Source organism: Anolis sagrei, chromosome 1 (assembly GCF_037176765.1).
Source record: "Anolis sagrei isolate rAnoSag1 chromosome 1, rAnoSag1.mat, whole genome shotgun sequence".
NCBI classification, from domain to species: Eukaryota; Metazoa; Chordata; class Lepidosauria; order Squamata; family Dactyloidae; genus Anolis; species Anolis sagrei.
Genome location: NC_090021.1, coordinates 109,377,175 through 109,402,034, shown reverse-complemented (window position 1 = coordinate 109,402,034; position 24,860 = coordinate 109,377,175). Strand labels below are relative to the sequence as shown.

Genomic DNA, 24,860 nt, shown 5'->3' with positions numbered 1-24,860 from the left:
GAGAGGAACAGTCTCAACGTGTCTTGCCTTGCTCCCAGCATAAGGATGGGGTGAGCAGCCCTGTCCTTATGCCCAGAGGACAACCTGAGGATGATCCCTGCCCTGCCCTTTCCTGACTCTCTCCCACCCAGGGTGTGCCCGCTCCCCCCTTCCTGGCCCAGCCCTCCTGGCTGGGCTGCAATGCATCCCCAAGGCAAAAACGTTTGCCCATGCCTGGTTTAGAGACAGTTCTGCAGTTTGTTTAGAAATAGAGGAAGGAAGAAAGAGATTGAGAGAGAGGCAGTGACTGTGATATGAGATAAAACCTTACAGTTTGGATGAAACAGTAAATCTTTAGGCACCTGCAGCAAGATCAGAAGTGATGACACATGCTATACAAGCATTTGTTCATTTTCAATATCCTCTGCATGCATATTTGTAGGTAGAACAAGTATTACATAGAACCCATAAATCTCTAGTGCTGCCAGATTTGAAGAAAATGCATGGGGTGGTAGTGGTGTAGGAATCCTCCTCTCCAGATGTATCAATGCTCAGGGAACTGGAGAACACAGAATGGAAACTGTCCAGCCCACTGTTCTGCACCAATTACAGGATTAATCGTCAAGGATTTTATATATATACATATAAATCAAGTACATAACCTTACATATCACCTCACAACACAACCAGTGCCAAGATATAGAAAGAATGTGATTTCATATTTGCACAAAATAGCTCTTACATATACTTACAGCTGACATACTTACAGCTGACAATCTTGCAGATCGTCTTGTCGGCTACAAAAGGGAAAGAAAATATCTTTGTAGATTTGCAGCAGTTCACATCCAAACAAGACAAAAATCTGTCAGTCATTTCCCCACAAAATAAAATGCACCTGGAAAGCAGAAGTCTTTATTAGCAAATGCAAAAGTCTACACAACTGAGAAATGATTGTTTCAGATGTACACCGTTTTTAGAAAAAAAAATCATTTGAATTAATTCATTTGGGAAATTTATCTTTCACACTGTTCCTCCATGACTCTAACTTTTTTCTGATAATGACTGGTTTGTAATGAATTTACAGATTGAACTCTATGGGAACAGAAACAAAACCTACTGTTCATTATGTGACTTTCCAATTTTGTTAAAAGTTAAAACATCATACAGTAGAGTCTTGCTTATCCAACATAAATGGGCCAGCAGAACGTTGGATAAGCAAAAATGTTGGATAGTAAGGAAGGATTAAGGAAAAGCCGATTATACGTCAAATTACGTTATGATTTTACAAATTAAACACCAAGACATCATGTTTTACAACAAATTGACAGAAAAAGCAGTTCAAAACATGGTAACATTATGAAGTAATTACTGTATTTATGAATTTAGCACTAAAACATCACAATGTATTGAAACAGCTGTGGATCCGGGTGGGAGGCAGACTGCGTTAGATAATACAGAATGTTGGATGAGCGAAGGTTGGATAAGCGAGACTCTACTGTAAACATCTAAACATTGGACAATAAATAATGCACATCTAGTAAGGCTGTGCATTCTTTCACTACATTGAAATCCAATAAAACTCTTTTGCTTGACATAAAGTTTGGATTCTTTTACAAAAGCATCTGAAGTCTTGATGCACATGATTAAAGTCTGTACTCAGTTCAAAAGACATCAATATATACATTTCATGTGAATTTAGTGTTGCTTCTGAATGTTTCAATATGTCCAGTTAGAAGGCTGACAACCCTTGAGCTACTGGATGCAGACTTGTATGGAAAATCTGAGGAAATCAACACTAAGAAATAAATCTGAATCCTGTCTGAGCAAAAATTCAGCCCACAAAATGCAACATATTTAAAGGATTCTTTACATGATAAAGAGTTTATTTATAAGGCAACTCTAACTTGAAGATAAAAACAGAACTGCTTACAGGCTGCACACTTTGGCAACTAGCATCATTTCACTACTTTCTCAGAAAATGAGCCAAAAATGGAAACAGGATCCTAGTTGTGGGTATACTATGTAAGCTGCTAGAAAGATTTCTGGGTATGGGAGATGCTGAGATCTAGTTGTGAGAAGGCATGCATGGTGCTGCTTTAGCACTTAAAAGACAAATCTGATATTGCAAGTTACCTGTTTACAAATAACGAACCCATGTAGGAGTCAGTGCTACTGCCACACATGCATCACTAACAAGATTTTCAATGCGGATCATACCTCAGGCAACCAGAGCAGAAGAACACTGGGAGCACAGAAATAGACATGCTGCCTTCTGGTGCACTCCTAGTTCCTGAAACGTCACTGTTTGTATAAGTAAGGCCATGCCGCATATCGCAAAACAGAATGTTCTCCAGGACTGATGCTCAGAGCAATCCACAGAATGCTCATTTTATGGTATTAAACCATTTTCAAAAATGATTTTAAATGCATACTTGATTTGGTAAAAAAAATCAGTGGTGTTACAGAATCAGGGAGGCAGACTACTACAATGGAGGAACCGTGCCATCAAATACATCACATTTTGGATATGTCGGGCCTCCAAATTTCACCACCTAAGCCTAGGGAGTGTCAAGGGTTCAAATCAGCATGCAGTTCCCTGTTGTATAGCAGAAGGGACTCTTCACTCCTATTAGGGAGACAAATACCTTATTGCAGTGAAGTGGTCTCCTCAGCAACAAAAACTATACAAAGATAGAAAACTAATCACTCCAACTGGAAGGCTTTTCTTTCTTAAGTTGCAATAATGGTACAAATACTCTTCCCCTCCTCTCTTCATACACCAACCTCCAACCCACATCAAACTAACGCAGGGTTACTACAACCTATATACTATGGCCTCAGCACTAGCCACCATACCCCAATTACAATGACACCTGTGGTTAAGTCTGAGACACCAATCCTGCTATCTTAAAATAAATGCTTTATAACTTACAAATCCTGACAGAGAGGACACTTGCGATGTCACAGTATGCATTCCTGGTGATCTCATTAAGCACCAGCCATAGCTGTGCATGCCATGTCATTCAAACACACCAAATCCAACAAATAAGGAAAATAAGTGTGCAGCAGGCCCACTAGATTCATGAGATCCAGGTCCATGGTTTCCAGTGATCACAGATTGCCATGCTGCCTATCAGTGAACGGCACTGACGTGCATGTGGGCACAATGAAGAGTGCATGTTCATTTCACCATTTAATAATATGGATCATGACTGTCTGTGTTTTCTGTCCACAGTTAAGTCCTGGAACTGAACTCTTTAGGAGACAATTGGTCCACTGTACATATACATTTTGAAGGAGAGCTCTCACCTTGAGATTCCTCTTCTCTGCATTGAGATTTAAAGAAAAGTGTCCAGCCCTGAGAATGATTAGAAGCCCTTACCAAAAAAAAAGCTGAAATCATGGTTTTGGAACCAGGCCTTTGGCTAGCAGGCACAATGGCACTTTGGACATTGAATTGGACCTAATGATTGTTATGATAATGGAAACGGCTATATGACTGTATAATTAATGTTATTGTTTTTAATCTATTATATATTTATGGTTTTATATTGTTGTTATATTGTGATATTGTGGCATCGAATTGTTGCCAGTGTTAGCCGCTCTGAGCCCACCCTCGGTGGTTGAGAAGAGCGGGGTAGAAATGTTGTAAATAAATAAATAAAATTACAAAGGATCTCCTCCTGAAGAAGGTGGAAGCTACATATGAATCAGCTGCTTGGTGGTTTTTGTTTTTTCTCTCTCTCTCTCTTCTTGGAGACACACTTCTTGGGAGCTTTCACAGTGAGCACCTACACTTTACTATTTACCACCACACAACTGATAAAAATGCAACTTTGCTTTTCAACCATGCTGTATTCAGATGCTGCCTGCTATTAACACCCACCAATGGTGAGTCTACATTATAGTTCGGTCTGTAATCTATTTCATAATTTCCTAAGGGCTTTCTAACTAGCATAACCAGGGACTGAATTCCACTTCCTACCTTGATGTTATGTATCCGCCTTCTTGCACTCCAAAAGGTGTTCAGCTTCTTCTATAACAGTGGTTCTCAACCTGTGGATCCCCAGATGTTTTGCCCTACAACTCCCAGAAATCCCAGCCAGTTTACCAGCTGTTAGGATTTCTAGGAGTTGAAGGCCAAAACATCTGGAGACCCACAGGTAAGAACCACTGTCTACAACCTTACTGTTCCCCAATATTAAGTTAATGTCCTTACAGCAAAGTTTACACATTGATCCTGCACATACTGGCCTGAAAGTATGTGTAGTATAATAGAATGCCATACATTCCTCAGGGATGTTGAAAACATGAAGTTTGGTTATCTAATTTTGTTACTATACAAGCAAGCCAGGGAAATAATATAATTGACCTTTATGAGCCAAGTCTTTTCTCAAAGCTAACAGTAGGATACTGTGGCAAAAAAGAGGGTTTCCCTCCCTTTGCGCAAGAACTATACTGGAAAGAGCTGGAGTGCACACTTCCTCTTTAATTGTATTTAAGTAATTACTTAGAATAATCTCTTGGCATGTAGGACATTTGAATATTTTCCTAAGCAGTTCTGAGAACATGATTTTGTAGACATGGCTGAGATTTAAAAAGAAGGAAGGCTAAAGCATTTGGCAAAGTCCTAGTCATCCATTTCAAAATACACTAGCAAAAAGGTTTCATTCATTCATTTATTTATTTATTTGCAGTATTTATATTCTGCTTTTCTCACCCAGGGAGGGGACCCAAAGTGGTTTACAAAAAATAATGGCAAAATTCAATGCCTTACATACATAAACCAAATCATAAATCAAACAGCATATGACTAAACATAAAATACAATAGGACATAAAATACATCTGACAGTGGAATACAACTGTATGACTGAAATGCTCTCCCTTTCCTGATTTTTTTTGGGGGGTGGGGGTGGGGTGGAATTAGCATGACAACACTTTCATTCTGACTAGTGTTTTTTCCAAGGTGGTGGCTACGAAGGGGAAGTATCTCAAGCTTTTATGTCCATTTATTTTTTTCTAGTTGTGAGTTTCCCTCCTGCCCCCACCCCCAGTCCAAGCATATATTGGATATGGAACCTACTGCAGTAGTGCAAGAGTGAAGCACCTCTTCCACATCGGTTCTATACTAATTTATTTATTTTATTTCATGTCAAAAGCATTGCATAAATAAATTAGTATAAAACTGATAAAATAGGGGAAATAAAAGTGACTAAACAGCTTTAGACCAAAAAACAAGCAACAGCAACAGCATTGTCTGTAGCGTTAAACAGTTCTTCCTCTGTGGCAGGACATTGCAGGCAAGCAGACAGATGCTGAGTTGTTTGCTCTGCTCCACAGTCGCACAAGGTGGAGGATTCTTCTAGGTAGTACCATTTAGCCAAGGTGTCTTTTGATCTGCCCACTCCACTTCTGAGTCTGTTCAGGGACTTCCAAGTTGCCCATTCTTGGCTTACCCCTGGAGGCAGACCCTCGTGAAGGTCCATCCAATTGGGATTTTCTGGTTCAACTGCCCAGAGGGATACTCCTGCTGTTGCTGGGAGAACATTAAGAGGAGTGGAAACTCTCATGAAACTTTCCCTTGATTTGAGTCTACTGGGAGGAGGCTGATAGTCATGCAAGTGAATGGCTTTCATAGTGTTCAACCTTATTTCTCTCACAGTTGGCAGCAACTTCCCATTGCATATCGGGCGGGGGAAATGCCAGCTAGCTTATAGAGTATCAACAGGTGTTGATTTAAAACATCTCATGATTATTCTACATGTTTCGTTCTAGACTAATGTAACTATGGGATTGCTCCACAAATACATGCCACTAGACTTAGCCATCTCTTATCTTTTGGATCCAGACACACCCATGCTTCTGTTCTGTGCAAGAACTAATAGGACAGGCTGGACTGTTGTGTACAAGGGAGGAAAACGCATATCTATAGCAGGAGGAACAGTTTCAATTTTCCACTATGATATCCTCCACCTGGCACAGCCACCAGGAGTCCAGCTGTTGTAATCTTAAAAAGTAAAATTCCTGAGCTCTCGATCAAAGCTAGTATAAAGATCCTGCACACAAAATCAAGGAGAGTGTCCTTTTGGCAGCAAAGGAGCATTTCTGGACCCATGGATTTCGGGGAAGGAACCAGCTTAGTAGGAAAACTTCTTTCTGTGACAAAAAGAACCTTCCACTGTAGTTAAAAGGAGAGCCTGTGTTCACAAGTTCTCTAGTTCAGGGAGCTGGACTTCAGGTCAGAGCATTGCTTAACTTTATTATGCCATGGTGGGCTCCAACTAACTGTCCTATTTTCGAAGAGCTTAACATTTTATTCAGCAGCTATTTCAGCATGATTATTTGTTTTGTTCAACAATCCTTTCTTTCACATAGCCATTTCTGAGACACACAAGCACCCCATAGCCTTGAGCCAGCTACCTTCACATGCTTCACAAATTTTTACATGTTTCCTCTCCCACAAATTAACATTAAGGCTTTTAAGTTCAAAGATGCCCTCTAGAGAGCTTCAGAATAAAGGCAATTCATTGGCAACTATCTTTAACACTTGGTGTTTGTAAATAAAATCTGGTCTTTTCAACTTGTGGATTTAAAAAGGCATTCATTTGTTCATCTGTTCTGGAAGCCTTCCCTGACTGTATGCAAGACAAAAGCTAGAAAAATGCCTGCTGCATTACTGAGACCAGTTTAATATCAAAGACTGCATTTATCAAATCCTATTTAGTGTTACTAGCTTGAAATGGAAATATCTCTTACACAATATGTATTTGACTGAAAAATAGTACACTGGGGCTCAATGTATATCCTAAGAAACATTAGCCCGGTGTCCTGTTCTTAGTCTCAAAAAGAGTAGACCTGCTGAATCAATGGAATGTACAGAAACTGTGATTTTAACAAGCTAAAAGTGATGCTTTGGGTTTACTCCAGTTGAGTCTAACAATAGAATTTAGGCCATTGCCTCTTCATTCTAATGAAATATATTCATAATCATATGTTTTTAATGTGCATTTAATTTTAATTTTAAATTTTTAACTTAATGTATTTTAATTGTTTATTGTTCAGAGATACTGAATAGTTGCCATATGTAAAGCCATCTTGAGTCCCCTTCGGGGTATAGAAAGGCAGGATACAAATAGAGTTAATCAATCAATCATCAAATGAAGCAGAGAGGGTTTGAGCACCGGGACTTCCACAGGGAGATCAAGGTGCTTGTTTATAAAGCCATTGTCCTGCCAACCCTGCTTTACGCTTGCAAAACGTGGACTGTCTACAGACATCACACTCAACTTCTGGAACAATTCTATCAGCGTTGCCTCCAAAAAAATCCTGTAAATCTCTTGGGAACACAGGTGGTCAAATGTCAGAGTGCAGGAAGAAGCAAAGACCACCAGCACTGAAGCAATGCTCCTACGCCACCAACTCCACTGGGACTAGACACGCTGTCTGAATGCCCGATCACCGTCTCCCAAAGCACTTACTATACTTCCAACTTAAGAATAGGAAACATAATGTTGGTGGACAGGAAAAGAGATTTTAAAATGGACTTAAAGCCAACCCTAAAATCTGTGGCATAGACACTGAGAATTGGGAAGCCCTTGCACTTGAGCACTCTAGCTGGAGGTCAGCTGTGACAAGCAGTGCTGCAGAATTTGAAGAGGCATGAATGGAGGGTGAAAGAGAGAAATGTGGGAGAACATGCAGATCAAGAATAGGGTCCCACAGCCACCTACAAACCCACCGGCAAGACACTATACTTGGAAGACCATCATCTTTGGGCTATAAGGGATTTCCTAACAACGACAAACAACAACAAATAAATCATCTTCATTTTATTTCTTACCCTTCTCTCCACATGGCAAGTTACAATCACATAAACACATAAACATTATAAAAATTCTATAAATACACATATTCTCTAAAATGCATATTACAATACACAGAACAGTGATTAAACACAAGATACGAGTTTAAAATTCATGCTTAAAACTGGCTGTCACGTGACACTACAAACCCCATGATTCTATAGCAATGTAAACATTCTATAAAATACTCATTTTAAAACATATTTCTATAAAATACATATTAAAATACACAGAACAAAGACTAAAACACAAGACACGAGTTTAAAATTTAGAACTGAATTGTGAAGTCCAGTCTAGATATAAATTGTGTTTGGTTAGTTTGTTTTGTAAACATATCAAAGCAACCTTTGTCTAAGTATAAGTAAAAGTGTCAAAGGTACTTTGATACCACAGCATGTAGAAAACAAACAAACAGGGCAAAGTGGCTACATAGAGGGGTGATTCATTTGCCTCAAAAAGAGATACAGAGATTTCATGGATCAATGGGTCAACAGTTTATGCAGCTATATCACTTATTACACTGGGAGCAGTTACTCCCATAGAAAAATCTATTCAGGTGATCATGCAAACTTGGGCTCTTAGTGATTTTAACAATCCTTCCAGTGCAGTCCTAGACATATTTTTTTTCTTTTTTGAAAAGCTCAAATCTCTGTTATGCGCCTTCCACATTTCCATACACCAGTAGTATCTGGGCCTCCAGCCATCTTCCCAGAACCTCTGACCATTGACCAAACTGGCTGTGGCTTCTGGAAGCTGAAATCCAAAACAGCTGGCGGACTGACATTTGAGAACCACTACTATACACAACCCTAACTTGCCTGTCATCGCCCACAATAGTAAAATGATGAAAATTGACTGCTACATTGTCCTGGGTACAAGCAAAACAGTTGCTGTGTTGAAATATTGTGGATTTCAGGACTGCCTGCCTCCACTTTTAGGGAGAACTCATGGCATTTTTCCTAAATCAACTGGGATTTTTAAAGAATGCAATAGAAACAGAAACAATTGTAAATATTTTCCTTAGAAATCATTCCTCTCCATTCATTCTCTTTGTGTGCATGCATGCAGAGCAAGAGAATTGTGAAATAAGGATGTTTTCCTTAAGATCGTTGTTAAAGTCCTGGGATTATGACAAATGGCAGAAACCGCTCTGAGTCACCCCAAAGGACCCCAGTGCTGCAGATGTTTCCATCTCTAAGGAGCAGGCCCCTGCGTTTATGCTGTCTCAGCAGCAGATCACTGAGTGAACCAGGATGGTGCTAGACAGAAATGAGTTCACTGGCAGAGCAGACATACCCTCAGAGATAAGAGTGTGCCAACTCCATCAGTGCGTTTCTACATATCTTCAGATTCAAAAGAGGGCCACTATGATCTTTTTTTAAATAAAAGAATTAAGATAGCCATACCAGTTTATTCTAAAGTTTGAACTATGTGGATATCAAGATTTAAAAAAGGAAGGTATTATTGCACAGAGCAAGTGTGACTATTTTAACATTGGCCAAAACAATAACAGCAAATTATAATTAGAGTTTATTCCAATGCAGCAATGTTTGTGCACATAATGATCCCTACAAGGCAAAACCATATCACTTAGCATGTAGATATGGGTACACTAAGGCATTCCAGGCCAAGGTTGTAGAAAATGGGAGAATCTGAATGAGTCCCAGTCCCCAGAATGCCTATGTATTTGTGTGGGTCCTTGATATCTGCTGGAGTTTGGTTCCAGGTCCCCTGTGGATACGAAATCCATGGATGCTCATTGACATAATATACAACAGTGTAATATAATTATGCTCCTTATAAATGGCAAAACCAAAGTTTGCTTTTTGGAATTTTAAATAATACTTTCAAGCCACAGATGGTTGAATGATGGATACGAAGGCCAACTGTCATCTCCTATGGTATCAATGAATCTATCAATCCCTTTACATTGCAACTATCATCTCCTATGGCATCAATCTATCTATCTATCTATCTATCAATCAATCAATCAATCCCTTTACATTGCAACCTGTGGCAGGTTGGATCAAGCCCATGTGATTTACAGTAAGCTTTTAGGTGTGTTCAAAGGAATAGTGTTCCTGGAGTACTTTGAATTCCTAAACATGCAATATTAACACTAAATACGATTAGCTCTGGCATTTGGGAAAGTTGGCCCTAAGACAATACGTGCCTATGAAGGGAGGGCTGATACTGGTGATAGCATTTATAACAAAATGTGATTAAATATTGGATTTGGCAATTGTGTGGGGCCCTTTTTGCTACTATTGTCATTTGATGAATGCTTTAGTGAATGAAATAAAAAGCCAGAGTAATCCCTGCCAAGACTATCTACTGAGGTCATGGCTGAGGTAACATCTGAATTAGGCACACTTTCCACCTTTCAGTCTTGATCATCTTAACAGTAAATTCAACTGGGAATCTTAACTTGTTTTCTTCTCCTCTCTCCCCTCCTTCACCAGCCTTTTTGAAAACCTGGTTCATGGCTTTTGTTTGGGCTGTAGTAATCAACAGTCAAACATAAAGTGTGTCTTTGAAGAAGCTGTAAAAATGACACTTCAGTGTCCCTCCCTGTTGGAAATTACAACCTTCTTCAAGCCTCCTCTAGTAATTTGTTTGTATATAATCCTGTTGCTTACTTATTGTATGTATGTTCTGATATGCAGCTTTCTTTCCTTGCTCTGTTTTCCTGAGAGGTTGTGGGAGGGGCTGCAGACTACATAATCTGTTCTGAGACTGCTCTAACCTCAGACTCCATTTTAGACCTAAGACTGTTTAGACTTTGAGATTGCTCAGACCAACACTTGCCTGCTGTTGACTGTAAGAAAGATGCCCCGTGTCATCTGCACATAGATATTATCTCAAACATATCTGTAACTGGACTGATAAGTTTTGAACCTGTGTATGCTGAACAAATGAAGTTGTGAGTAACCAAATACCATATGTTATTTTTAAACAAGTCCACTTCATTTTGTCTCTTGAGTGCATAATATTAAACAAGTTGTTTTATAGGAGAATAGATGTGTTTTTGGGAAACTGAAAAACACTTCTGAAGCACTGCTATTTTGTCCACTGGCATATTCTCTGTTTTCCTTACAGATTGGAGACAACAGGTTATTAGTCTAACAACTGAAGCCAAATTGCCTTGCATAATTACATCTGGTTGTATATCACTTGAGAAGATTCTACTCAAATGAGTTTTTGGCTTGTCTTTTAAAAGTCATGCTTTTCAAAAAGGTTACAATCTCCAAATGGTTACGAATGCCATTTTCCAAAATGTCCCTAAGAGAAAATGGTGCATAATCATTTGTTTATCTCCAATGATGGATCGTGGGTATTATGGGTTGTTTCCCTCTATCTGTAATATGAGTTATGTCTTTGTTACAATGGGAAAGGTGGCTTTGACAGAGTCTAGAAATAATGATGGGCTTCCGCTCTCCATAGAGATGGTTGTTATTAACTGCCGTCAAGTTGATTTTAACTTACAGCAAGCATATGGATGAGAAACCCCCAGGATACCCTATCAACAAAAGTCTTGCTCCGGTTTTCCAGCCCAGACAGTGGCTTCTTGGATTGAGTCTATCTATATGGCACTATCTCTTGTTTCAATTTAGATTGCCTCATCATAGGGCTCATCATTGTGAAAGACACAATCCCTCCTTCAGTGCAGTCCTAACAAGCATTACCTACAGTGCCTTTGAGGGATCCTCCACCAATGGCACGCCAATGACTGCTGCTGCCCAGTGGTTATTTGTCACATTTAGACTGGCTTTTGTCTCCTCAGCAAAAGCCAGTCTGACACGGAGGACCTACCAGGAGCACTACTGCCATCAGCATAGCCTCATGCCTTACAGAAGCACACAATCCCACCACCACAGAAGGGTAATGCCATTGGTAGGCCCATAGAAGTACCACAATTTTACTAGGACCCTATTCATACTACACAATTATGGTACTATGGTTCTCTATGAAATCCTAGGATCTGCAGTCCAGGGAGGGGCATTTTAGATTATCAGTCAGAGAGCCCTTGTGCTTCCCTAAACTACAAACACCAAGAAGATTCCAGAGGATGGAAGCATAACAGGTAAAATGGAACAGTAACTGCACAAAGGGAAAGGGCACTAGGAGGCAAATTGAGCATTGGCCACAGCTAATCTAACCTAATTACAGAATGCAAAAAAAAAAAAAAAAAAAAAAAGAGTTCCTTTTCAGGCAAGAACTCCCAGCATTGCCGGGTGGCACAAGCAGAAGCCCATCTTCACTGGGGATTCTGAGAGTAGTAGTTAAAAGATGGGGAGGTTTCAAGCTCTGCCTGGTTGTGTCCCTCTAAATTTTTACTCATCAATGAAAGGAAAACAATACATGAAACAAAGGAATGAATCACACTTACTTCTTGTTTTGTCAATTTTGCTGCATCCTTGCCTTCAGCACTCTCTGGAGACTAGGAAGAAAACAACAAAATTAAGTTGATTGTTATACCACACTCCACTTAGTTAAAGCAGATAATCAAGCATACTACAGCAAAAAATAGAAAACAATATTCAGAGCTTACACTAGCCCTGTAAAATCAATAGTTTAAACAGTGTATGCCATCCTTATTTCAAAAACATTCTGGAGTAGTTTTTGTTAACTACTTTTTAGCTGGTGGCGCAGAGGGTTAAAGCATTGAGCTGTTGAACTTACTGACCGTAAGGTCACAGGTTCGAATCTAGAGAGCGGTGCTAGCTCCCGATGTTAGACCCAGCTTTTGCCAACCTAGCAGTTCGAAAACATGCAAATGTGAGTAGACCAATAGGTACTGTTCCAGTGGGAAGATAATAGCACTCCATGCAGTCATGCTGGCTCCATGACCTTGGAGACGTCTATGGACAATACCAGCTCTCTGGCTTAGAAATGGAGATGAGCACCACTCCCAGAATTGGACACAACTAGACTTAATGTCAGGGGAAAACCTTTACCTTTACCTACTAAAATTGATTTGGATAGCTTTTTCTTAAATTGCACACATTTTTTGTCTATTTGTTTGTTTTGTTATTTTAGAAATGTAATACAATTGTCTGGTTGTCCCTGACACGATAAAATAAATAATAAATTGCACAAAAACTTGTACTGGCTAATTTCTAGAGAAGAGTGACATAAACTTGACTGCAAGGCATGACATTAGGGCCACTGATTGAAATGCTTCTCATATACCAATTTTAATCAGAGATGGCTTATTTGACCTTACTGATCTCAAAAAATGTTGCTAAAGCGGGCTTTCCATCTCTGACAAAAACAGTGTTTATGACTCCACATATTATTTTCAATATTTTTACTATTTTCCATTTAGACTTCACAACAAATGGCTACAACGAAAATGGGGGTTAAATCCTTTACTGGCAGCTGAGTACATTAAATGTTTAGGCTAATGCAGGCATAAGAGAATGAAATTGGAAAATGTACTGTATTTAAGCTTTACTCAGTATGAGACAAGCACTCAGACAAGAAACGCTTGTGCTAAATATGTAATTTCCTTGCATTGACACATGACAGCAGCAGAATCTCTCTATAGACAAAATGGCAGATTTGCAAAACGGCATTTAAACACATGTTAAAGGTCTTCAGAATTCCTTAGGACTATAACCTCAATGCAGAATCCTTGGCTAAATGTAACCTTTCAGAAAGGTGGGAATTACTTTTTCTACAGAGATGCTAGATCAGTTGCCTTGTAGCTTAAAAGAAATAGCATTTTCTTCTCTCGGTGACAGTTTCCAGCGGATTAGTAAGGTTTGTTCGCAGACTGCAAAGGAGGCATTAGTGGGGGGAAAACAATCAGTGACTGGTCAAGGTAAAGGCATGAGGAGGAGTCCTGAAACCTCGCCTAACAAGGATGTAGAAACCTACAGGGAGTCCAAATGTTTATCTTCCTCCTGCCTTGCCACGAATGTCACTATTAATTAAGGAGATTCACAAGCCAGAAAGAACTGGCCAAAATAAGTCACGGAAATTATATTTCAAATCCCCCCAGCCCTTACATCAGTAGTACTCAACCTGTGGGTCCCCAGATGTTTTGATCTTCAACCCCCAGAAATCCTAACAGCTGGTAAACTACCTGGGATTTCTGGGAGTTGTTGGCCAAAACATGTGGGGACCCACAGGTTGAGAACCACTGCTCTACATAGGTTGTACTTGGCCTGGCAAACTGCTCTAGACAAACAAACTGGTGAGCACCTTGTGCCAGCAGTTTATAGTTTTCTTCTGCAGACAACTCTGGTACCAGAGTAAATTCAATTACAATTCTGTTACAAAATAAGAGGGTTGCTCTTTGAAACTCAAATGCCATTGCTGTCAGGAAAAATTAAAATGTAATCAAAGTCTCAGTGGCGCCTTTAACTGGAACAAACACTCAATTACACATGTATGATCCCTCAGTTTATTTTACAAGGCAGTATGGAACAGAAGTGAAGACAAAGTGAGGGGGAGTATAATCAGCAAATGTATTTTGACAAGGATGCGGAGGGACTGATAGGCAGCTTCCACACATGTATGTGTGACAGTTGAATTCCCATCAACTTGAGCAAGCCTGAAATGATGAAAGTAACAACACCTCTCATTAGAAATGAGACTGATATAGCCTGATCTATGCATGCTTAGTCAAAACTAAATCTCACTATGGATGCATCTGCACTATAGAATTAATGTAGTTTGGGACCATGGTTCAATGCTGCGGAATTCAGGGAGTTCCAGTTCTCCAAGGTCTTTTCCCTTCTCTACCAAAGAGAGATGGGGCCTCACCAAACTACAACTCATATGATTCCAAAGCATTGAGCAAGAGCATTTAAAGTGATGCCAAACTGCACTGATTCTACAGTTTAGACCAGTGGTTCTTAACTTGTGGGTCCCCCAGGTATTTTGGCCTACAACTCCCAGAAATGCCAGCCAGTTTACTAGCTGATATGGATTTCTGAGAGTTGAAGGCCAAAACATCTGGGGACCCACAGGTTGAGAATCACTGCTAAGCCATCACTGCTCTATACCATATGACTTCTCATGAGCAAATCATGAGCAAATTAAGTATGTGTTAACACCACGATGGCAATCCAAGTTGTAACACTTTACAGCTTACTTCCAAAGAAAAAAAACTAAGGGAGTATTTAGTTTCAGTTTTGCACTGCACTAACTGAATAATATAATTGGCAAGACTGTACCCTTTAAAACAAGGATTTCTTATAAAAATTATTTGCTACCAAGAATTTAATGATGCATTTGTTCTGTCGCGTGGTGGGCCTGTAAATAGTTGTCTTTAAGACAGGACGTGCAACCTTTGCCCAATGGGAAGCCAGGGGGCCTAAAGAGAAGTTCTCAGAGGTTTCCGCCACAAACAGTCTTTAGATGGTTTGAGAAGTACAACAAAGTCTTTTATTAATGAACAATCAAACAGAAACTTCTCTTGTCTTCAGTAAAGTTAAGCAAATAATTCCAAGCTTTTAGGTAACTGGTGAATTCCTAATCTTGCCCACGAAGGACAGGCAACTATCTTCAATAACTTCTTCTTTAAAGGAAAATCCCCTTTTTAACTTCTCCCAGGCGGACTGAAACTTAAACCTAACTGATGTGGGCACTACTACCGGGTTGAACTGCATCTCAAAGCATCGAGTGGACCTACCAGCAAGGCCTGTAGTCTCTTCAGCTGGAGTTCTTTGATCTTTAGGGCTGTTTCCCTGGAAAGTCTTTGGAGACTCTTTTCCTTCTGTTTCTGTTGGAATTTCTGTAACCCTGGAAATTCTTAAAGATTGAAGTTTTTGTACAGGGGACGTTTACACACGTCCTGTACATTGGCTAACCTAGCTGAGACTAACTAAAAAATTGGCTCCCTTCCCAATTGCCCTGAGCAAGGGGCGGGACCAAAACTTAATGATGATGGACAGGTGGATTGCCCTATAACTGCAACCAAAAGAAGCCACCTATCTGCAGAGTCCCTGAAACCTAGGACTGCAAACAAACAATGTAAAGCAAACAAAATTGGAGCTCCTGGTACAGCTGTATCAGAACAGCATTCATACTGTAGAATTGCAGTTTGACACTTCTTTAATTGACATAGCTCAATGCTATGGGGCCATGGGGGCTGTAGTTTTACATGGTCTTTAGTCTTCTCTGCCAAAAAGTGCTGGTGCCTCACCAAACTACAAATCCCAGGATTTAATAGATGCACCCTGGATTGCTCAACTTTCAGTTCTTTCTTTTCAAGCTTTATTACATTCAGATATGGATTTATTTTAATGGAAACTATGGTCCAAACAAAATTTGTTCCAGACTTTAAAGGTTAAGAGGTTTTTGAAAAAATCTTTGGATTAATGTCAAGCCTGATTAATGTCAAGAGCTTTGCCTACTCAAGGGCTGAGTTCGGAACCTGCAGGCAGAAAGTCCATGTGATTCTTCCGATATGGTGTCAATGCTGGCATTGGTTGAATAAAGGCAACACTACTCTTTTATGGTCTTCCCTCACTCCCTCACTCACAGAAAGTGATGGGGGGTCTCCTTGTGCCTCCAGTCTGGTCTTTTGGGTTAAGGGCCCCTCCATAACAAGGATAGAAGGTGGTTGGGAGTGGAGAGGCAGAAGAATGGGTGACCCCCTCATTGCTTTCTGCCAGGACAAATACTTCAAATTGCACTGTATTCCAGGGCAGAACCAGCCCATGGAAAAGGAATTTGATCCAATCATGATATTTTCCAATAATAATAATAATGATGATAATAATAATAATAATAATAATCCCTTAACAATAATCACAAAGCCTCTTAAGTTATGGTAAATCTTGTATTGTGGCAAAAATTTGAACAAATGCCAAAAGCCGAGGGGAACAAAGAGAAGGAGGCGAAGTGTCTTATCTAATTGTAAATTATTCGTTCGCAGAATCTCCTGAATTTAAATGCTCGTGTGGCTACGAGTTAGTGATGAGACCAAATGTATTGATAAGCCTTGCCTTATTAACTGCTTCAATTACCATTACTGCCGACTGAAGTGGAAAATATTCCCAAACCAGGCCAATAACTCAGCAAGGCCTCAGAAATCATAGCTGTGGAAAAATTGGCACAAACTTGACCACTCTTATCACCTTCAATAGGAAAAACAGCAAAATCTAAGAAAATACTTTGGACTTCTGCCTCCTGCATATTTATGGTCTCTTTCATTCCCTCCAAAACTACAAAAGTAAGCCAGTGACCAAGCTTCCTTTGTAAACATAACTTGACACCTCTCTTTTGTTGAATATTTACATTTACTTCACAGAATTTAGAAAATCTAAGGGCACAGTAAGCAAAAACCATTTTGGGGGCACCCCGCTCCCAAATCAGAGAGGCTGGGGACCACAAAAAATGGCTCAGGAGAGCTGCATCCTGAGAGCTCACAGCTGATCTACAGAAAACCATGTTCATACAGAGATAGGCAAGGAAATAAAATAATTGGGCTAAAGTCATCTTCAGGGCAGAGAGCCATAGCATCCTTCTCTATGTGGATGAGTATTATCTGAGAGATCTGTTTATGTCTGCTGAAACTGCTGGATCGCAGCCATTGACATGAAAAGACTCCCATCTGGCAAAGAAGACAACATCAACACTGCTTTGTGCTAAGACTTATACAAGTAGTAGAGTCGCAGACACAATAGCCATGGCAGTAGAAGACATCTGGCAAACTGTAAATGAATGTGAACATCTGCCAGCTGTTTTGAGCTTCTAGGAGTGACATCAAAATTACATATTTATATACTATACATACACTTTAAAAATGCTGGCCCCAAATTTGTAGGCAATTTCTCTGAGCATGGCAAAACACATGCACACACACAGAGATATACACTATTACAAAGTAGAGATTTACTCAAAACACAACTCTCAGGAGTAGTTGTAAGACACCAGAGGAGGAAATACTAGAACTAAATGCTTTGCATTTCTAAAATCAATGCTCGTCTCCCTAGTTTTGCTGCATTGATATATTTGCTAATGCTCTTTGTTGCTTCCAGATAAATCTGTGCTGAAAACCTAAAAACAGCAATTATAAAATCACAAGGTTTTTGTGGATGCGTACTGAAGCTAAATACAAAATAATCTCAGTCAATATTTCTATTTAGTTCAAGACAGCATTCCTGAAATACATGCAGTCCTTGAACATTTCAAACAATTGCCAGTGTTAGAGTTAATATTTGACCATTATTTATTACTTGTACTTATGCTCTGCCTTTTCACCAATAAGCTTGCTGGCATACATGGCTCTCTTTTACTTTATCCTCACAATAGTTCTGTGAGGAAGGTCAGGGAAGTGGAAATGCTGGGCCCAAGGTCAACCAATTAATTTCATGACTCACTGAAACTAGAACCTCCATTGCCCAAGTCCAATAATATAAACATGCACCATATGTTTAATTTCAAATATAGATTCTGATATAGTACTGAAATGTCTCTAGCATGTGGATAGTTATCTTGGGAATAGGTTATTCTTCGATTATTTTGTATGATGGTGGTGATGACGATGTTAATGTTATAGTTATATCCCATCTTTCCTATAATGAACTTAAGCGATGTACGATACCTTTCTCGAAGGTCTTCATGACCGGAATCATTGGGTTTTTGTAAGTTTTTCAAGCTGTATGACCATGTTCCAGAAGCATTCTCTCCTGACATTTCACCTGCATCTATGGCAGGCATCTTCAGAGGTTGTGAGGTCTGTTGGAAACTAAGACTCCATTTTCCTAATTTTCAACAGACCTCACAACCTCTGAGGATGCCTGCCATAGATGCAGGTGAAAAGTCAGGAGAGAATGCATCTGGAACATAGCCATACTGCCCGAAAAACTTACAAAATCCCCAATATCCATCTCCCTCTTCAATCTCACATCACATCTACCCCATAAAGTAGTTCAGGCTGAGGGACAGAGAAGCCAAAGAGTAACCAGTAAACGTCAAGCGCTGAAAGAAACCTGGCCCTCCAAGTCTGAGCTCAGTACACTAATAGTAAACACCATGCAGGTTTATCTTGTGCTAGTTACCCAATAAGCAGAACAATAAGTCTTATTTTCTCATGGAAAGTAGAATTTGTTTTCTTATACCAAACAGAGAACATGGGTAGAGGCCAACAAGTTGAGAATGCGGCCCATTCTTACTATAGAGACCTGAGCACACCTAAAAGATGAGATCAGAATGCCATCACTTTGATCAGTAGTCCGCCTCCCCTTACCTCCCACAAGACTGCCTTTGAAAACCCAAGGCTCTGTTTCATCTAAATATCACTGTAAGAGAATGTGGATTCCTCATTATGAACTTAAGGAACAAACATCTTGTGTGGTTTGAGGAGCTGGTGTTTGGTTTTCCTTTTTTTAAAAGTTGAAATACAGTACTTGCAGAACATATAGACTCTCTGAAGCGACTTTCTAGACTATAGCCTTTCAAATTGTGTCCTAATCTACCAGAACCAGAGCTTCAGGTCAAAGCCTGGATCTTTATATTAACCGTGAATAATTCATTAAAACTTTCTTCCTCAGCTATGTAAAGGTTCCATTAAATATGTAATGAAATATAGTACAAGAAAATGTGAGGGGATTTATGTTCCAAAAATATGTACTGGAAGTGGAATTATAATTTTCTAATCCTTAAAACGGTAATGTCAACATTATAAAGTGACACCTTCCTGAAATGAGAATGAAAATGTGCTAAGACTAAATACACTGACAGCTTAAACCTCCGTGCATTGACTCAGAAGTAAAAACCCCTTGATTCAAGTAAGGTCAACTCATCGTTGTCCATGATACTTTTGGCCCACCGCATTGATGGAAGATAGTGGTGCAGGACATTGGTGAGCACAAAAAATGCATGCCTGGCTGTCAGTCCTAACTGCTGCTGCCCCCATCTTAAAGCCCTGGGTCATGTGCATATTCACACTGTAGCCCCATTTGTGGAGGGGACGGGACTGATCGGCACAGCCATCCTAAGCTGGAGCTGCTGTGTGAACATTCACAGGAGCAGCAATCACTTGTCCCCTTCTCCGGCTCTCTTGGAACAGAGAACCCTTTATACCAGTGGTTCCCAATATGTGGTCCGCGAACCACTAGTGGTCCGTAAGAATCATAGAGTTGGAAGAGACCTCATGGGCCATCCAGTCTAACCCCCTGCCAAGAAGCAGGAAAATTGCATTCAAAGAACCCCTGACAGATGGCCATCCAGTCTCTGTTTAAAAGACTCCAAAGAAGGAGCCTCCACCACAATTCCGGGGCAGAGAGTTCCACTGCTGAACAGCTCTCAAAGTCAGGAAGTTCTTCCTAATGTTTGGATGGAATCCTCAGAGGTTGTGAGGTCTGAGTATTATCAGTAAAGTATTATCTTATCATCTTGTAATACTTTGAATCTGACCCTTGGTTCTTTTCCTTGCCAAATAAATATTGATAGGTCTTTTTGCCATTGTTCAAATGGGGTATAATTCAATATAATTTGCAAGGCTTGGAAGAAAAACAGCAATTTTGGTAGTACATTCATTTTTATAGCTAAATACACCCAATTTTTATCTCACCTTGAACTAGCAACCATTTCTTTATTCTTTCTCCCTATACCCAGGATTGACAGAGAAGATAAAAGTTTTTTAAGCATCCAGTCTATGATGTAGAAATTCTGACAGCAGTTTTAAAAACCTAAAAAGGGAAGGCTCCAGGAATAGACGGCATCCCTGGAGGATTTTATAAGGTATTTTGTGAAGATTTATCTCTTCATATTAAACACCTCCTCAATATCAACTTAGAAGGAAGAGATTTACCCCAATCACGACAATTTTCAAGGATTACAGCTATACTGTAACCTAATAGTGACAATTCGCAAACAGCACCCTATCGCTTAAAAACATTAACTAATTAAGAAATGAAAACAATTAAGATGATAGTAATTATGGCAGGAAGAATAAATAATCATATTGTCAAATATAATTAATCAAGTTTGGTCTCATCTGCTAGTAAAAAGGTTCTTAAAATAGTGTAATATGGCTCAGAAACCAAATTGAAATCTGCATTTTTGTCATGATGTGTTGTGCGTGTGCGTGTGTGTGCTTGTGCCTTCAAGTTATCTGTCAACCAATGGCAACCCCATGATTTTCATATGGTTTTCTTAAGCAAGGAATCCTTAGAGGGGTTTTCTCAGTTTCCTCCTCTGAAATATAGTCTACAGCACCCAGTATTCACTAACAACCTTCCATATGAGTGCTAACCAGGACTGACCCTGCACAACTTCCAAGATCAGATGCACTCTGGTGACTAAAGTATTTAGATCCCTCTGCTGTCACTAGATAAATTAAAAAATTCAGTGATGAGAAACCACTATCTGATTTGATTTTTTTTTTAAAAAAAAAGGTAATTCTTTTGTTTTGGGTTGTTGTAGGTTTTTCGGGCTGTATGGCCATGTTCCAGAAGCATTCTCTCCTGACATTTCGCCTGCATCTATGGAAGGCAGCCTCAGAGGTTGTGAGATCTCACAACCTCTGATGATGCTGGCTATAGATGCAGGCGAAACATCAGGAGAAAATGCTTCTAGAACATGGCCATACATCCCAAAAAACCTACAACAACCCAGTGATTCTGGCCATGAAAACCTTCGACAATACTTTGTTTTGTTTTGTTAATACAACATTTATATATCTAAATAATATGGTACAGGAAAAAACCAACAGCTTGGAGATGCTTGCGCCTCTCTTATTTGTTCTTTCTTACTTTGGGACTAAGGTTAAGCACCTAGTATCATTAATTTAAAGTTCAGACTAAAACCTGAAATGTACTCAAAGTCCTGCTGAAACTGCCACAGCTTCCCATGATTTGTTTGTTATGGCATATGAACTGGATATTCTGGCTTGTATACCCTCAAACAAGCCAGAGACATATGCTTTCTTTGTTGTTGTATTATGATCCTGGCAGCTTATAATGTCAGTTCATCAGTTGTTAGGATTTCTGGGAGTTGAAAGCCCAGGATCCACAGGTTGAGAACCACTGCAGTAGGGATATGTGTCCAGCAAATCTGTTTCATAATGATAGAAGCTCCCTGAATGGCCTTGAGGCTGGAGTCGTATGTGGCCGGGATCTTGCTTGATACTTAGCCCACAAGACCCTTTTATTGATACAAAAGCATCCATGAGTTTCAGAATCTACAGCAAAACCAAAATGATTCATCACCTTTTAAAATATACATTTAATTTATTGTGCCTTATCTTAGAAATATTTTACATGATAATTACATAACCCAATGAAAAACTTTTTAATCATATGAGTTTTAATTGAACAATTTAATGAGTACGTAGATAAAACAACAGATTGGTTCAAGATTGGGAAAGGCATATGGCAGGGTTGTATACTCTCACCCAACCTATTCAACTTGTATGCAGAACACATCATGCGATGTGCGGGGCTTGACGAATGCAAGGCTGGGGTTAAAATTGCTGGAAGAAACATTAACAACCTTAGATATACAGATGATACCACTTTGATGTCCGAAAGTGAGGAGGAGCTGAGGAGCCTTCTAATCAAGGTGAAAGAAGAAAGTGCAAAAGCTGGGTTGCAGCTAAACATCAAAAAACCAAGATATGGCAACAAGACTGATTATTATTTTTTGTCGTGTCAGGAGCGACTTGAGAAACTGCAAGTTGCTTCTGGTGTGAGAGAATTGGCCATTTGCAAGGATGTTGCCCAGGGGACGCCCGGATGATTTTTGATGTTCTTATCATCCTTGTGGGAGGCTTCTCTCATGTCTCCGCATGAAGAGCTGGAGCTGTTAGAGGGAGCTCATCCTCCTTTCCCAGGATTTGAACTTGCGACCTGTCGGTCTTCAGTCCTGCCGGCATAGGGGTTTAACCCACTGCGCCACCGGGGGCTCCAACAAGACTGATTGATAACTAGCAAATAGAGGGAGAAAACGTGGAGGCAGTGACAGACTTTGTATTTCTTGGTGCAAAGATTACTGCAGACGGAAATAAGGAGACGTTTGCTTTTTGGGATGACAGCAATGACCAATCTAAAAAACAAATTAAGAGTAGACATATCACGTTGGCAATGAAGATCTGCATAGTTAAAGCAATGGTATTCCCCGTAGTAACCTATGGATACGAAAGCTGGACCATAAGGAAGGCTGAGCAAAGAGCTTTTGAACTGTGGTACTGCAAGAAAGTGCTGAGAATACCTTGGACCTTAAGAAGATCAAACCAGTCCATACTCCAGGAAATAAAGCCCAACTGCTCACTGGAGGGAAGGATATTAGAGGCAAAAGTGAAGTCACATAATGAGAAGGCAGGAAAGCTTAGAGAGGACAATTATGCTGGGGAAAATGGAAGGAACAAGGAAGAGGGGCCAACCAAGGGCAAGATGGATCGATGGTATCCTTAAAGTGACTGGCTTGACTCTGAAGGAGCTGGAGATGGTGACAGCTCTGGCATGGATTGGTCCATGAGGTCACGAAGTCGGAAGCAACTGAATGAATAAGCAAAAACAAAAGATTAAAAACATTTGGGGTGGGACAAGGGATCTCTTTCTACAGGTAGGTGAGACAGTTTCCCCCCCTGAGTTCATCCTAAATACTTGTAGGGAAAATATATCTAACATCTAGAGTGGTAAAAGGCAGTACTCAACATTTCATGAGATGTACAAGCACATATTGTATTGTACAACCCTGACCTCACACGGGTATGGGAAACCGTGGATAATAGCAAGCCCTACTGAAACAACAGACTTTGGGCCCAAGAATATCAGAGTCATTCTCTTAGCTTCAGAGGCAAAAACAGAATCTCCTCTAAATGAATTACGCCAAGAAAATCTCATGATAGGGTCATGGTACTTTGGGTTACCATAAATTGGAATCAACTTGAAGTCGCACAAAAACAAGAAATGGCTGGCATCCAACTACAGCAGACCTATTCAATTAATTGTTGAATCATGATTCAACCTTGAGGCAAATTCCACTGATTCAGTGAGTTCACTCTGGATTATTAACAAAACAGACTTTTTGTTAACATGGCTATTGTTTTAATTAATCATTTTATCAAATGAATGGATTAAATAGATTCAAATTACAATTATTTTGTGTCATTAGCAAACTAAGCACTAAGTCCAAATCCCAAACAAATTTGTTTGAAATCACTAATTTTCAAATAGGGGGTAATTTAAGATCGAAGCCTGTCACTGTGATTCCTGGAACATATGTGAAGGCAGGTTTTATTGATATCAGGAAATTAGACCCAAATTGTCAGATTAATTTAGAACCCATTATAATGAATGCAGCATGAGAGCTATGACATATTAAACTGGCTCACTTCAACAGGAGCTAGAATGATGCAACTAACTTTAGCCTAGGTCCAACCTATTGAAACTGCGAGAATCTAAAAGCCAGAATGGAGGTCAGAGCTGCACATACCAAGTACAAACAACACATCTGTTTATTTCTCCACACTGAGCTACAAAGCTGATGCTTATCAACACAACAAATTGAGTACACTATACCTTTTGCATTATGTTACTGCCCTTCTAAAAACTTAATATCATTCCCATCTCTGAGAAATTATTCTTCAAAAGAACCAACACTTCCCTACAATTCTCCCTATAACAGTTTGCTTATTTTTTATTTTAGGAATATCTTGTCAACATTATTTATACTTATAGCATAAAAAGGAAGAAGGGGAGAACAAATAAAAAGTGACAGACTGTTATTTCTTTTAGTGTGAGTTTTCATGGATATAAACCCTTTTCTTCCAATGCAATACCAAGTGGTATTAATGCCTTAGATACACGTGTAGGAGAAAACCTGAATACATCAATATTGAAATTTCAGCTGCATTATCTGACAAGTGGCTTGATGTTACAGCCTTTAGCTTTGAGGATATGAAGGCTATCATATATCCACTTCATGCACACTGACTGTTTTGCATTATACAAAACAAGAAATACAGTGGACAAAGTACAATATACCTATGGCTGAGAAAAAAACATTTGAAATTATTGTTAAAATGCTCAAGAAGTATGTTTTTCAAGCA

At 39.5% G+C, this 24,860-nt stretch overlaps 1 protein-coding gene across 1 annotated transcript in view; it reads right to left on the bottom strand.

Annotated features, from left to right (window-relative positions):
• Positions 1–24,860, bottom strand: part of HMGN3 (high mobility group nucleosomal binding domain 3) — a 49,401-nt gene that overhangs the window by 8,030 nt on the left and 16,511 nt on the right. Inside the window, exons 2-3 of the mRNA XM_060752950.2 lie at positions 12,234–12,284; positions 747–776 (exon numbers count right to left, since the gene is read on the bottom strand). Coding sequence (XP_060608933.1) covers positions 747–776; positions 12,234–12,284 — 81 coding nt within the window. The remainder of the gene's footprint in view (positions 1–746; positions 777–12,233; positions 12,285–24,860) is intronic.